Here is a 16696-nt window from a genome sequence, read left to right as displayed (position 1 = left end):
TAAAAATACAAAAAAATTAGCCGGGCATGGTGGTGCATGCCTGTAATCCCAGCTACTCAGGAAGCTGAGGCAGGAGAATCGCTTGAACCTGGCAAGAGAGGAGGTTGCAGTGAGCTGAGATCGTGCCATTGCACTCCAGCCTGGGCAACAAGAGTGGAACTCCAGCTCAAAAAATATTAATAATAATTAATAAATAATAAAAGCATAACTGGAAACTGGCATCTGACTTTTTTTTTTTTTTTATGAGACAGAGTTTTACTTTTGTTGCCCAGGCTGGAGTGCAATGGCGCGATCTTGGCTCACAGCAGCCTCCACCTCAGCCTTACGAGTAGCTGGGATTATAGGAACCCGCCACCAGGCCTGGTTAATTTGTTTGTTTATTTGTTTGTTTGTTTTTGAGACAGCATCTTGCTCTGTCACCCAGGCTGGACTGCGGTGGCGCCATCTTGGCTCACTGCAACCTCTGCCTCCTCGGTTCAAGTGATTCTCCTCCCTCAGCCTCCTAAGTACCTGGGACTATAGGTGCCCGCCTTTTTTAGCAGATACTGTGTTTCACTATGTTGGCCAGGCTGGTCTTAAACTCCTGACCTCGTGATCCGCCTGTCTCAGCCTCCCAGAGTGCTGAGATTACAGGAGTGAGCCACCGTGCCCAGCCCAGGCCTGGCTAATTTTTTGTATTTTTAGTAGAGATGGGGTTTTGCCATGTTGGCCGGGCTGGTCTCGGACTCCTGGCCTCAGGGGATCTGCCCACCTCAGCCTCCCGAAGTGCTGGGATTACTGCGCCTGGCCTTGACATTCTTTAACGTGGTATCCGACCTGCTTTCTTGACTCCTTAGCAGAGCACATGGTTAGAGACTGAGCCCTCTTGGAGCCCATGATGGGTCAGCCTTTGCAGGCTCTGAGAGACGTGTCTTCTTGGCAGATACCTGGAGCAGGGAGTCAAGCTCTAGTACCAGCTTTCTGCTCCAGAGCAGGCTGGGGTTCCTTGGGTAGAATCCAGGCTTACCAGTATGATGTGCAGGGAACATTTGGTGACTCCTGCTTTAACACAGGAGATTCTTCCAACCAGAACAAAGATTCCAGGGGAGAAGTTCAGCATTAGGCTTAAGAAGTGGATTTTAAGTAGACACATATCCCTCATTTGATCTTTTTGTTGTTGTTATAAGAAATATGCCCTTAATAGAAAAAAATTGTAAATATAGAGACAGAAAAATCATGCTTACTTTTGGACACCATCCAGAGTCAACTATACATTGCATTTTAGGAATTTCTGTTTGTGTTATTTTTGTCCAATTTTCTTTGTGATCGTGCTCTAAATACAAGTTTGTTTTTATTTTGCTTTTACTCCTGGCAAGCTGCGAACTAAATTCAATTTTATATTCTGTCGTTTTGTTTAATGTAGTGTTAACCTTTCCCTTGTCATTAGAATCTGTGATGATATTTTTAATGGTTATGTGGCATTCCACATTTTGGAATTTAGCCTGTTTCCTAATATTGGACATCTGGAATGTTTACCTTTTTCCTCTTATAAATGGTGATGCAGTGATCATTTCTGTGGACAAGGCTGTCTGAATTTCTGATTATATCCTTAATAGATAGAATTCTCAAAATGGTCTTAATATATTGCTTTTGAGGTTAACCACATTTCATCCTTACTGGCAATGAAATGTTATCATTTTTACAAATTATTTTTAATGTAATGAATCAGAAGTAGTATCTTTTTAAAATTTGTATTGCTTGATTAATAGTTGGAATGGACTGTTTTCCTTTAGAGTCAGACTTTGATAAATGTTTGTTTAGAGATGTTAATTTATCTGTTTAGGTCTTAGTATTCTCATTAATTTATATATATATAATTCATATGTATTAAGAATGATAACCCTTTGTCATATTGGTTGTTCTTTTTTAAACTACTTTCTTTTTTATGTAACATTTTAATTTCTGTATTTCCCGCATTCCTTTTAAGCTTAGAAATATTATACACACTTGAAATCAAATGGATATTTCTATAGAAATTGTTTAACTCATTATGGCTAGTATGCCAGTAGATTTTATATTTCAAAACATTGATTAAGCATTAGTTTTATTTCTAGACTGTCTCCTGCTCTTAACCTCCCCAATACTTCTGTATCAAGTACTCATATCCCCTAATAAAACTCAAAAGGATGACACAGGGCTGGGGTCTCAGATCTTTTTTTCACCCCTGGATGTGCTGTCTCCTCCATCCCCTCGCCAGAGACCAGGCAGGACGAGGTCAGATTCTTTATTATTCACTCATTGATTTATTTAGCCTCTAGGGGTGAGTTTATTTTCATAAGGGTAGAATACACACTTGGAAGATTTATTGATGTTACCACCATAAGCCTGCATCCTTTTATTTTAATAGATGAAGTGTTTAGAGGACATGAGCCAGGTCAAGCAGCAAACAGATCTGTGTCAGCAGCGGATGTTGTGTTGTACGGAGTAAACCTAATTCTGCCCTTGATGTCACAGGATCTCTTGAAGGTAATTAATGAAATTGAACGGGAACATACCACTATGTGTAACTGAAGTTCAAAGATACTTTAGACAAGAATATATCTGTGATTTAATTTAGTAGTTGTATCTGCTAAAGTGCACATGAAGATACAATTTTTGTATTTTCATTAACGGTTACTTGTGCATGCTTCTCAGTAACATGGGCCCTTACTTAGTCTCTGTTTCTGCCCCAAAGTCCTGCAGGCACCCATACATTAGTGACTCGTTTTGTCAGGGAGTGCTACAGAAAGAAGCCTGTCCTTTTAGAAAGTACATTCTGTTAGCAGTTTTGATTACCTTATAATTTGTCACTAAGGGAATAAAGTAAGTTAAAAGTTTCAATGTTTTCCTCTGATACTTTCTGAACATCATTCTCAAGTTAAGGGATTGAGCAAAGGAAGGCATTTTCCAAGGGGCACCATGTAAAAATGGGATGGTGTGCTTCCAAGACTGATGCTGTTTTAAAGTTTTTGCGCATTCTGACTACATTATGCCTTGGTTTTGTCAGTTAATATTGAGGGTGTGGTGGCGGTGAGGCAACTTTTTTCTACCATCCGTAAGTACCACAGAGGGAGGTCTCTTGTCATGAGTTGTCATAGCAGGATAAGGGTGGGGATGAGGACATGGGTGGAAAGGAAAGGAGGAGTTTGTGTGTGTATGTGCACATGTGCGTGCATGCATGCGTGTGCACACACACACGAGATAAAGACAAGGAGTAGGAGGAAGTAAGATAGTAGAGGCTGGGCCGGGCGCAGTGGCTCACGCTTGTAATCCCAGCACTTTTGGAGGCCGAGGTGGGTGGATCACGAGGTCAGGAGATCGAGACCATCCTGGCTAACACGGTGAAACCCCGCCTCTACTAAAAATACAAAAAAAAAAAAAAAAAAAAAAGCCGGGTGAGGTCGTGGGCGCCTGTAGTCCCAGCTACTCAGGAGGCTGAGGCAGGAGAATGGCGTGAACCCGGGAGGCGGAGCCTGCAGTGAGCCAAGATTGTGCCACTGCACTCCAGCCTAGGTGACAGAGCAAGACTCTGTCTCAAAAAAAAAAAGAAAAAGTAGAGGCTGAGAAGTGTCCAGAAAGTGAGTACATACGAGAAGAATGAGTCCTGTTTGATTGCCAGCATAGCAGGATCTAACCGTGTGCTTCCCCCTCCTTGAGAGCGTCTCTAACTATCGGAAACAATGTTGATGACCCATGGCATTCACACAGCAGCCAGCCAGCAGGATGAGGAAGTTTAGTCAACTCTCCATATTGATTTGCATTTAGGGTTTGTTTAAACAAATAAGCCATTAAACATTTAAGTGTGTATTTTTCTTAAGTGTGGTTAAACCAGATTACCTACTTTTACCTCAGTTCTCTAGGATAGTACAACTGGAAAAATGTTTTTGGAAGTGTAAAGACCGAATACTCTGCTCTGTGCATAGTCTTAACAATTTGTATTAACCTTCTTGAATTTTTTCAGCATGCTTGAATGGAAATACATTTACAAAAAGGTTTTACTCCTAAGTTATTTAATAATTTTAAATCTGGCTGCCTTGTTTACTTTTTCTGGGTAAACACAGAATATCTGGAATTGACCTTAGATTTTATTAACTATCTAGAAGATAATTGTTTTGACTGTCTGTTACTTTGTTTCATAGTAGTTACTAAAATATGCCCTTTATTTGTACCTGTTTTTACATTTAATTTGGTCTTCATGTTTTCTATATCTTGTACATGTTTTAAAGAAATCATTATATTTAGAAGCTTGTCAGTTACTTTATTTTATTGCATTGATGAAAATAGAAATTGGATACTAATGAGCATCCAAATAATTTAATATTTCTTTTTCAGTTTCCAACCCTTTGTAATCAGTACTACAAATTAATCACATTTATCTGTGAGATTTTTCCTGAAAAAATACCACAGCTTCCTGAGGATCTGTTTAAAAGTCTGATGTACTCCCTAGAATTAGGAATGACATCATATCCTTTAAATGAACATCACTGTTACTTGTTACTTGGGGAAAAAGATCTTCCTTTAAAGAAAAGTTTTTTAAGTTTACATTTTTCATTTTTCTTTTATGGTTCAATTTTATTTCTTAAAAAACCCTGGGCCAGGCACGGTGGCTCACACCTGTAATTCCAGCACTTTGGGAGGCCGAGGCAGGTGGATCACCTGAGGTCAGGAGTTCGAGACCAGCCTGGCCAACACAGTGAAACCCTGTCTCTAATAAAAGTACAAAAAATTAGCTGGGCGTGGTGGCGGGTGCCTGTGATCCCAGCTACTCGGGAGGCTGAGGCAGGAGTATCGCTTGAACCCGGGAGGCGGAGGTGGCAGTGAGCCGAGATTGCGCCATTGCACTCCAGCCTGGGCAACAAGAGTGAAACTCCATCTCAAAAAAAAAAAAAACAAAAAACTGTCACCTCTGTAACTGCTCTATTTCTGTGTTTCTTTCGTTAGTTTGCCTCGTCCTGTCCTCCTTTCACAGATCTCTGAGGCATTCAGTCCCTGGTTCCAGAGTTACCCCTTCATCAGGGTCCCATTAGTAATGCTGAGCTGGGTCTCTGGTCTTAGCTCTGATTGTAGAGAATAATATGACTTTTTAATAAAGTTGTATGTATCGTAAACTGAAACAAGCTATACATCACCAGGCTCAAACCCAAAAACCTTATAGGCAATCTGAAAAACACTGTAAATCTTCTTTCCTTATATAACTCAGTGAAGATATTGCCCATGAGTCTACTTGTGTATCTGTATTCATTTCTAGAAACACTCATCCATTTAATACTAGCTATAATTTTTTTATCTTTTATAAATCGAATATATCCAATCTAGTTTGTTCTTTGACCTTCATGATCAGAATGAGTTCGGAGGTTTGCCAGCTTTGCCTGGAGGCCTTGACACCGTTAGCTGAACAGTGTGCAAAAGCACAAGAAACAGACTCACCACTTTTTCTAGCAACACGGCACTTTCTTAAGGTAAGATGTCTGTGCGGTAGGTCAGAAAATCAGCTACTTTCAAAAGTGTGGTCGGTGCACATAATTCTGCATTCAAATGAGGAAATGCTTCTGTTCTTTCGGGGGCGAGGAAACCATGACTTCCTGTTCACTGTTTTTTTCTGGAGATGAGCTCTTCATGGACACATTCTCATCCTCTATTTTTTGTGTTCTTGGAAATTGATGTGGTAAACATTGAGGGAATTTGATATTGTTGATTATTCAGATACCACAGCAAGTAGCAATATCTGTAAGGTATTTTATTTTTTAACATTAAGGAAAATTTCAGATTGATTTAATAAATAGAATAACAACCAACCCTCTCTTTTTCTTTTTTGGACTGGGGAGGGACTGGAGGATATATGATCATCCTATGTTTTTATTTAGAAGTCTTATGTAATTTCAGCTGGTTTTTGATATGCTGGTTTTGCAAAAGCACAACACAGAGATGACCACTGCGGCTGGCGAAGCTTTCTACACGTTGGTGTGTTTGCACCAGGTACTGGACATGCCTCTTTTCAGGGGATTCTTCTCATTCTGTTTTGCAAAGAGATTGTTGAGATACATGGTGGGTCATTAATCCCCCCTTATAGGATCTGTGACTCAGTGCTTCAGTTCTGTTTCAGTGAGGAAGTATTTCTTAGCTTCTTTATTAGCTTTCACATGTCAGTTTGTGTTTATCTGACAGCTATTTGTCAGTTCAAAGCATTTATTTTTTGTCCTCCACCATTATGAACCATCCTTTGCAATGAATGGTCACTGCCCCAAAGTCTGTCCTTAAAGAACTGTGCTAGGAATGAGGAATACATAATGGGTGTGTGAAGAACTCATGGTTTTGTAAGGGAGACAGGATGGCAGACAAGGAAGAGTCTGCCTTCAGACAGTATGGGAGACAGTATTTTATTGCATATTATAGAAAACAGTATATTATTTCATTTTGTTGATCTTTTAAAGATTCTGAAGCATCACTGATAATGGGGTTAATAGAAGAGTTAGGCTAGCTTACCTGTCTCCCCGCTTCTGATCGAATAGGTGCCTGTGAAATTTATGAAAAGGACTGTATTGAACAGTTTGCTACCTCTGTTTCCCCTTTTCCTCTCCCATACATATATATACACACATATATATATGTAAGGTACATATATATATACCTCCCAGCATGGCCAAGAAGCTTTGGCGTTTTATTTCCATCTTTAAAAAAGGGTTTAGAGGAGGTCTTCCATACTATTTAAAGACCTCCTTTCTCTAGACTTCCCGTAACATCTGTGCCCTAAGCTGAAGGTGCCCTGGGGCTTCATTTCTTGCTCTCTGCCCTAGGCTGCCACTTCCTGCAGGTGGTACCCGCTCTCAAATCTGTGCCCTTTCTCTGTCATTTGACTTACTTGTTGCTTACTAGCAAGGTAGTCTTCTTGTCTGATCCTTCCTTCCTTCCTTCCTCTCTCTCTTTTTCTTTTCTTTTTTCTATCTTTTTCTTTCATTTTTCTTTTCTTTCCTTCCTTCCTTCCTCCCTCCCTCCCTTCCTTCTCTTTCTTTCTTTCTCCCTCCCTCCCTCCTTTCCTCCCCCGTTCCCTTCCACCCTCTTGTCTCTTCCTCCTTTCCTTTCTTCCTTCCTTCCTTCTCTTCCTTTATTTCTCTCTCTCCCTCTCTTTTACACACTGCAGGAAAGAGCAGGTTTTAGGAATGGCCAGTATGATACCTGCTGCCTGGCCCCAGAGGCTCTACTATCTCGCTTTTTTTTTTTTTTTCTGAGATAGGGTCTCACTTTATTACCCAGGCTGGAGTGCAGTGGTGCAATTACTGCTAACTCCAGCCTCAGCCTCCTGGCCTCAAGCGATCCTCCCGCCTCAGCTCCCCAAGTAGCTGGGACTACAGGTGTGCACCACCACACCTGGCTTATTTTTTGTAGAGACGGAATTTCACCATGTTGCCCAGGCTTGTATCGAACTCCTGAACTTAAGCAATCCACTCGCCTCGGCCTCCCAAAGTGCCTAGGATTACAGGTGTGAGCCACCATGCCTTGCCACCTCTACCATTTCTCATGAGTAGGGAAATGATAGGAGATTATACTTGGTCCCCTGTGAACAGGACTGTCCCTTTGATAAGGCAATTAGGGGAGCCACTCTGGCTCCATGGTTGGGGATTGGGATGCTGCACCTTATCCTTCTTTTCCAAATGTAATTCACATTTGGTTTCACCATTTTGGTCTATCATGATATCCCAAGAAGCCAATGAAAAATTACAGCATGCCAGGTGCAGTGGCTCATGCCTGTAATTTTTGCACTTTGGGAGACCAAGGTGGGTGGATTGATTGAGGCTGGGAGCTTGAGACCAGCCTGCTCAACATTGCAGAATCCTGTCCCTACTAAAAATTCAAAAATTAGCCAGGGATGGTGGTGCATGCCTGTAGTCCCAGGCTCTTGGGAGGCTGAGGTAGGAGGATCACTTGAACCCAGGAAACAGAGGTTGCAGTGAGACAGGATCTCACTCTGTTGCCCAGGCTGGAGTGCAGTGGAGCAACCATGGCTCACTGCAGCCTCAACCTCTTGGGCTCAAGTGATCTCCCATCTCAACCTCCCAAGTAGCTGGGACTACAGCTGTGCACCACCACAACTGCCTAATTTTTAAATTTTTTGTAGAGGTGGGATCTCACTGTGTTGCTTAGGCTGGTCTCAAATTCCCGGGCTCAAACAGTCGTCCCTCCTCAGCCTCCCAAAGTGCTGGCATTAAAGGCCTGAGCCACTATGCCTGGCCAGGCCAGCTTTTTTTGAGAGCTTACCTCTGTCCTGGTTGAATTTCCCTTAAGCCCACACCTTCTTCCACTTTCCTTTACAAGGCTTTATAATAGAGTATTAAAAATAGAAAATTTCCCATATTCCTATATTTACTAAAGTCGTCTTCCTGCCCTTTCTCTAAGAGCTGCTGGGCACAGTGCTGGTTTGGAGCTTTCAGAGTGCCCTGCTCCACTTGGAGAAGGCACTGGAATATATTTCTCCGCCCCGTCCTCCCAAAAGACTCCTGCCTGTCCTGTCTTTGTGCACATTGCTGTCCTCAGAACTGGGTGGACCAGATATCTCTATTAACCTCTGGGGAACTATTGCAGACTTAGATTATGTGTCAAACGCAACATAAATAGGAATAATGTGCTTTGAAGAGGCAGCACAACAAAGTTGATTATCACATGGGTCTTGGGGCTGGATTGGTGGACTCTTGCTTGATCTGGGCCATATCACTTCACCTCACTGAGTGTCGAAACCTTCACCTCTGGAATGGGAATAGAAACAGTACCTGTCTCGAAGCATTGTTGTAAATGATAGATGAATTAATTCATATAAAAGGTTTTCAAACAGTAGTACTTAAATGCTGAATTATTCTAAATGTTAACTCTTAAAATGTGTCCCTGCCTTTTAGTACCCCACAGTCCAGTAACTGATAAGATCTACTTGTATGATATTCTAAGGAGGATACTTGTGTATACTTTATCTCTTCAATAGGCTGAATATTCTGAACTGGTCGAAACATTACTGTCAAGTCAGCAAGACCCAGTTATTTACCAGAGATTAGCAGATGCCTTCAACAAGCTCACTGCAAGCAGCACTCCTCCTACGCTGGATCGGAAGCAGAAGATGGCCTTCTTAAAGAGTTTAGAAGAATTTATGGCAAATGTTGGTGGTCTCCTTTGTGTAAAATAAACAACAGAACTTTATGCTTAATTTAGATCCTTTCTGCAAAGTGCACTGAATTGCTGAAAGTTGACTTGAGTCTTGTCCTATTCCTCAGTTCATTTGGCCATTTTGGATTTTGGAGAGCCTGAAACTTTGATATGTATGTAATACAGTGAAACAGGAGAGGTCAACTTGGCATCAGCTTCTGCTGTTAAGTGTTAGCCACAGTCTGTCATATATATGTCTTTTAGATTTTGAATGGTGATTTAAAATTTTCAAAATGAAATTCCATATATGTGCAAACAGATATGGGCACCACGAAATACATATGCAGTGCCTTTTTTCCTTTTAACATAGGTGGCTAGCCAAAGTTTAGAATTTTTGTCATTAAATATGAAATGGATATATGCTAGGCAGTGTTTCTCAAAATCTCCATAGATCGCCTGCATCACTTGAGGAGCTGGTGAAAAGGCAGATTCTTAGGCCCAACTGTAGACCTTCAGAGTCAGAATGTCAGGTTGTTGGGCCCAGGAGTCTTCATGTTAATAAGCTTCTCCCTTTCATCACCCCAAAAGTTTTGAATCAATGAAAGAGACATTGAAAACTCATAAGAGGTTTTGTGCTTTCTAGCTTTTCCTCCCTTTGATGATTGGGTTTATAATTCAGCAGGAAGGGGAAACATCACCAGGGGTTTGTTGGCTTTTTCTTAGCTTGCTTTCTTGCTTGCTTGCTTTCTTGCTTTTCTTGCTTTCTGTCTCTCTCTTTCTTTCTTTTCTCTCTCTCTCTCTTACATCAACCCAGTGCTGCAGGTTTTATGTAATACAAGTCACTAATCATACTCTGATGCCTGAACTTGAGGAGGAAAATACATGTATATTTTTGTTCCATAAAAATAACCTTAGGAACTGTAGCCATTTCATTGCCTTAATTTTAAGAGGAAAATACAAAAACAGCTGATTTGTTTTAGTAAGAAACCACGTCTTGATGCTTCAGAGTTGGTTTAGGGTGTTAGCTGCTATGAACCTGTTGCCCCTTTCGATCGTGTATTTATGTAGGTTTATCAGTGAAATGAAAGGCTTGTTTCCGTCTAGTCTAACTTTTTGAGTGTGTTTCTATCCAGCCACATAGCCCATATCTACTCTAAATGGCTTGCTTAAGCAATAATTATTTTAAAGGATGTGAATTACTGATTCACACAGACTATTGCACGTTGGGGCATTAGGGGCAATAATTCTTATCCAGTCATGGGAGCCAGTGAATTTAATTTCAGAGATTAAAAATTCACTTTAGATCCTCTAGTTTGATCTTTTAATCAGGATTTTTATACAGCTGCCATGCTCCCCTAATTCAGTGTGCCAGCTTACAATGTGGAAATAAAAGCTAATTTATACACAGCAGGCATATGAAACTCCACTCATTGCAGTACTTTCACAGCACAGTGACAGGTAGAGGACTCTGGCACAGGTGCACTCATGAAACTCTGCTTCCACCATGTTCCTGACACCTATCTATTAAACCATTCTGCAAATACGGTTTTTCTACCTGATTGCATATAGCATATGTGTCATTACATGTGATGCTGTGCAAAACTTTGTATAATTCTGTGTTATTAACAGTTACAAAACTGGAGCATCTGAATTACATCCAGCCTGTGCATGTGATGTTAGGTAGATGTGAATGCAGGGCCTTGGGCCATAACTTACATTTCTCTCAATTTGATTAGCTTTGAGTCACAATTAAGGGGAAGCAAAAACATCTTGAAAAGACTGCTAGGAAGGAAATTAATATCAGTCATCCAGAAGTACACGTTTCTGTATTTTAAAAAATACTTTGATGCATTTATTTTTAGGTGTTTTTTTCCCCCTTAAAAAACTTGAAGTGATATGCAGCAGTGATCTATTTGTTTTGCATTGTTCTTGGTGTTTTGTGTTTCCCAGATCCCTCAAGCTTTCTCAGCTGTTGCGAATTATGTGTATCTGTGTGTGTGCTAAGTACAGTCTCTTTACCAAAGGGCACTGAAACACACAATTGACTGGACAGGTCCACGCGCCATGACAAAACTATAATCAAGTTATTAAAACTAAAGATGAGTGGGAAAGGAATGCCTTGGTAAGTAAAAAGGCATCTATATTTAATAACTTTTATCCAGATGGCAACATATTTGCAAAATTTGCCCAGATCCTATTACAATACTGAAAATAGAAAATTTCACCTCCATATTCCTGAGGTGTAATTTCATTAGACTAGTTTTAGTTTAAAAAGATCTTCTTCAGATTGGACCAAATAATACTTATACGATCAGCAGAATGTTGAATATTAGCTCACTGGGGTGGGGAGAAGCCACTACCATTTTTTAGGCGATGGGGATGCCACTGAGTTGCAACGGCTAGACCTTTTCAGAGTGGTTGTGTCCATGTTTGCCTGATTGGATGCTTATTCACTTTGTGTTTTCTTTTGTTTTATTTTGTCCAATTTTGTCTTTAGCTGTGTTTATTAACTTCTCCTGTCTTGTTTTGTTTTAATGCTCTTGGCCCAGTGGGTGTCAAGAACACTGGCTTAATTCAAGTCAGTTGATTTTTTTTTCTATTAAAACTGTTGTTAAAACATTTTTTAAAACAAAAACATTATTTGTGCCCTCTTTTATATATGTCAAAGGGACACTGTCAAGTATTTCATTTTCAGATTTTTGTTTTATAAAATTTCTGTTGTTCATATAGTATCCTTTAACCTCTAGTTTTCCATACATCGTTTGTTTGTTTCTCATTTTATTTTCCTTGACCCATTTATTTCCCAAGGCACAATCACTAAAGACTTTGTACTTTCACAGTCTGTTAATGTAGTAGCACCTGTAACTGTTCTTGTTCTGTTAAAAGGATTGATTTGCTTTTATAGTCCTTGTGCTGGATGAGTGGCTGCCTCAGTAGCAAAACTACCTGACAGTATCTGACAGTGTCCTTTCCAGCACCATTATTTGGGTCTTTCAGGGTGGCCATCTCTGTTAGAAGACAGTAGCATGTTAACATCACTGCATTGAGTTTTTGTCTGGTGTAAAGTATGACTTTTAATGTAAACAAACTGCAGATTTTTTTCAAACTAATTTTAAGAATTTAGTCTTATTTCATTGTAAACTGTGTATCTAATTATATTACATTACTCTGTTCAGATGGGATGGTTACTACCACTTGTCCATGATTTTCATTTGAAAAGCAAGTATCTATATCATTTCCCCCCAGTCAGCATTATTTAACACTCCCCTTAACTGTCTTTGAACTTTCTCTTTTAACAAAAATGTCAAGTCTTTATAGTTGTAATATCACCATGTTTCCCATTTCTGTTAATACTTCTATGAACCCCTAAAGTATTGAAGGGAACTAGCTGTCAGTTTCAAGGATTACAAGTTTGAGTCTCCTAGTATTCAACATCATTCTGAACCCTGAAATAATATTTTTCTCTGTTACAATTTTTATCTGTTTGCCACCTCTGTTGTTAGAGGTGGTTGTCAATTGACCTTACTAAGTTAGCTGTCTTTGATGAGGAATTATTGTTATTGGTTCCTGAATAAAACATTAACCTTTTAAGTCAGAAGGAACCTCGGTACTTCTTAAGGTTTGTTTGTGTTTTCTAAAACCAGAGAATAAGGAACTGATTTGGCTATGAGGTTTAACATTATAATTTTCTGTAAGTTTTCCCACAAAACAACGTTGTTGATTTGAGGATATAATAATGTTTTAATCTTTTTAAAATATAAGTGGTTATTCTCTGACTTGGTAACTATGTTCTGAAAACACTGCATTTAAGAATTTTTAAAAATTGGTTTTCTGAAATTAAAATGTCCAAATTAGGCATATTGCTGAGCTCAAATTGATGTGAAATGCCATAGTTCCAGTTGAATTTTAAGCATATTTTCATTTAGATATAAAATATATGAAGTATGCTTGGTTGATTATAGTGAGAACCCATGACATAGTTAACCAAAGAATATGTTTGGTTCAAATAAAAATAGAAGTTTAATACTGGGCATTCATTCTTTTTAAAGAGAATGAATGAAGAAATCGGTTTCCTGCTGTAGTTATCTATGGGTAAGTCTTAGTAAAGACGAGAATGCTGAAGTCGGCTGTGGCGATTCCCTCCTAGGAAGTGGGAGGTGTGACTTGCCCATTACCCGCTTGAAGCTCACATCTTTACCCTCCTCTCCCACTGTGGTTTGATCTTCACCTATTCCCAGGCCCTCCCAGCAATTGGAGGGGTGTCTTTTTTTTGGTTTTGGTTTTTTTTTCCCCCGTCTGCATTCTTAGGCCTCTTAGCTATTAGGAACTGTCAGATACATACTAGTAGCTAATTTTCCTAGCCTGAAATTCTATACTGCATCTGCACTATGTACCTACTAGGGATCTGACCTCAAGTGTTTTCTGAGCCCAGGCTTCCTGGTGTGGTGTCTTTTACCACATAAAATTATTACAAATTGCAAATGTTGGTATTGTGATTTGATTATCTGTACAAAGAAAGAAGCTCTATGCAGTGAGTTTGTGGTTTAATGGTCACAAAAATGTTAGCACTGCTACCAGTCAGCACGTGTAAAATTTTTTAAATTTATAAATATTAAAATTTTAAACTTACACTAAGACTTTTCAGTTTTATTTAAAGACCCAGGGATGAGTGTACTGTTTAAATATTTACCTCTATTAACATAACTAATGAAGGTATAAAATTGCATTTAGTTTTTCAGAAGATGCTGCAATATGATTTTAGGAAATAAGGCTATGTATTGAGCCAGTTATAGGCTGAATATCAGGTTGATAAAATTTTATTTGTATTTTTAAAATTCATAAATGGGAGTTAAAATGTGTCTTTTCACTAAATATTTTTATTACATTTTTGTTTTGACCATGTGTGATTTGTTCATGGGTATTTAGCTAGACTCTCTTATGAAACGCATTGAAATGGTGCTAGTTTGTTTAACATTATAGGAAGATTGACACTGGGGACATTACACGGTCCTAAAATAATTTTAAATTTAAAAAAATGAAGACATCTGCACAGATAAAAATCAAGATTTGCATTACCTTCTGGGAGAACCCGTGGTACTCACAGAATATCCAGTATTAGAAATATAAAAATTTTGTCTATATTTTATAATATTTATCTCAGCCCACAGTCTTAGAAACAGTTTCACAGTTACTGGTTAAGTCATTATCTTTGGTGCATATTTAGTAAATACTTTTAGCAAGTCATTCTTTTTGGCCTTTCAGGGAAAGTGGTGAATTACCATCTTACTGTGTGCTAGATAGATCCACCCTTTGCCCAGTGTTACATCTTGTAAACATATGAAGTGAAAAGTTAATTTTTAAAGAAAATGCATTTTTAAAATGTTCATTTTTAACCTGAATTTGCTTTGAATATTCTTTGATTTGTAATGTTGTTATTTAGCTTATATTGAGATTTATTCCACTCCAAAGGTGGATAAAGAAAAGTTGTTTAAGAAAACCAATTAGAGTGTATTTTGAATTTTTGTTTCTTTCATTCAAGTGTGGGGCCATACACACAGGCTAATCATCTGTCATTTGAGACCCACAGATGATTTCAAGGGTCCCAAATATATAAAAATCTATAACTGTTTTTTAAAAGACATCTTTAATGGTGCTCTCCAAAAATACAATTTGGTTGCTTATGAGTGATGCCTTTGACAGGCTGATTAGATTATAAAACAGTTTTGTTTTTTTAAACATAGGGTCTCAGATTGGGTCTTGTGCATTCTATGTAATCTCAAATGGCAGTTCAGTTTGACTTTCTTCTAAAACTCAGTGGAAATGGTATATTTGGTGAAACTAATGAAAGAATCTTTTGCTGGGAAATTCCATACAGCACCCCCAGCAGCATCCTGTCTCAGTCTGGCATATAATTCAACCTCCTACTGACTGTCCCTGTAAATTATTTTTAATATATAGCATGAGAGTGAACTGAGGTAAGTCATTGATGTTTCCCAGAGATGATGAATGAACAAAAGTAAATAGGATCTGCTAAACATTTTTATTCCCACAGTAGTGAGCAGTTTTGTTCTTGTTTTGATAATGTTCATTTCTGCCTAATCTTAGGCTTCAAATACACCTTTAAGAAAGCCCAAGATGTCTTGAGTAGTGGAACTTCTTATTTGTACACCTGTTTATAACTGCACTGCCCTGGATGTTATGGTTATTTCTAAGGACTGACCTGGTAAAGCTACTTGAACTGGTAGACTGCAGGGTAGAGGCAGACCTAGATTCAATGTCTAACTAAGCTACTTAGGGCTTACATTAATTTCCACAGGTCTGTTATCCATATCATGAGTTTATAAGTGTTCCTCCCAAAGAAAAAATTTAAAAGTGATGGATGAAATATAATAGTAGATGCTCAATAAATTCCATTGTATTTAAAGATTATTTCTGAAAACAGATTTCATTTCATTAGACAAATGTATCATAACACTAAGTCTGATACCTAATAGTCAATTGCTTTTAAATACATGCTGTAATATCTTCATATTGATACTACGTTATAGCCCTAACCACAACCACCCTAGGGATATTGGGGTAGACTTCACCATATTATTTACTGTATCTTTTTTTTAAAAAATGAGAAAATGGATCTATTTATGTCAACTATCTTAGTCTGTTCTATTTAATTCAACTGTCTTACTCTGTGCTATTAGAATACCTGAGACTGAAGAACAGAAACTTATTTCTTTCATTTCTGGAGGCTGCCCTTTGACTTCCATCATGTGGAAGAGGCAAGCAAGCCATCACCAGATGGTGGCAAGAGAGAATCAACTCCCTCCTTCAAGCCCCTTTGTAATGGGACCTAATTTTATTCATTAGGGAGGAACTCTCTTGGCCTAATCACCTCTTAAAGGCCCCACCTCTTCATACTGGCACATTGGCAACAGTTGAATTTTGCAAGGGAGCTATTCAAACCACAGCAACAAGGATTTTATTTTCTGCTGAATAGGCACCTATTATTTCTACAACAATGAAAAAATCCTGGCCGGGCGTGCGGTGGCTGACGCCTGTAATCCCAGCACTTTGGGGGGCCGAGGTGGGCGGATCACGAGGTCAGGAGATCGAGACCACCCTAGCTAACACGGTGAAACCCTGTCTCTACTAAAAATACAAAAAAAAAAAAAAAAAAGCCAGGCGTGGTGGCGGGCAGCTGTGGCCCCAGCTACTCGGGAGGCTGAGGCAGGAAAATGGCGTGAACCCGGGAGGCGGAGCTTGCAGTGAGCCGAGATCGCGCCACTGCACTCCAGCCTGGGCGACAGAGCGAGACTCCGTCTCAAAAAAAAAAAAAAAAAAAAAATCCTAACGGTGATTCCCAAACTGAGTTTCATTAGTAATTTTTTTAAATAATTGTTGTTAAATACGTTTTGATAAATAAAACAGGTTTCTTTAGTGCATTAAGTTGAAGGCTTTAATACATTAATGCCTATGGTGAAACTCAGAAGAAGAGTTTAATCAGATTTTCCTCATTTTACTTTATACAGTCTTTTCTCAAAGTACCTTACAGGAC

General features: G+C 39.0%; 1 protein-coding gene across 7 annotated transcripts in view; it reads left to right on the top strand.

Annotated features, from left to right (window-relative positions):
- XPO4 (exportin 4) overlaps nt 1-15792 on the top strand; it is a 125194-nt gene extending 109402 nt beyond the window's left edge. For 6 of the 7 annotated variants that reach the window (XM_055360120.2, XM_055360121.2, XM_055360122.2 and 3 more), the window contains 5 exons: nt 2387-2505; nt 4351-4482; nt 5361-5477; nt 5902-5994; nt 8987-15792. In XM_055360120.2, coding sequence (XP_055216095.1) covers nt 2387-2505; nt 4351-4482; nt 5361-5477; nt 5902-5994; nt 8987-9184 — 659 coding nt within the window. In that variant the 3' untranslated portion in view covers nt 9185-15792. The remainder of the gene's footprint in view (nt 1-2386; nt 2506-4350; nt 4483-5360; nt 5478-5901; nt 5995-8986) is intronic. The other variant, XM_055360123.2, reaches the window with a different exon arrangement.
- Nucleotides 15793-16696: the final 904 nt, after the last annotated feature.

Source organism: Gorilla gorilla, chromosome 14 (assembly GCF_029281585.2).
Source record: "Gorilla gorilla gorilla isolate KB3781 chromosome 14, NHGRI_mGorGor1-v2.1_pri, whole genome shotgun sequence".
Taxonomy (NCBI): Eukaryota; Metazoa; Chordata; class Mammalia; order Primates; family Hominidae; genus Gorilla; species Gorilla gorilla.
Note: the sequence above shows the minus strand (reverse complement) of the source record. Positions and strands in the feature narration are given on the sequence as shown.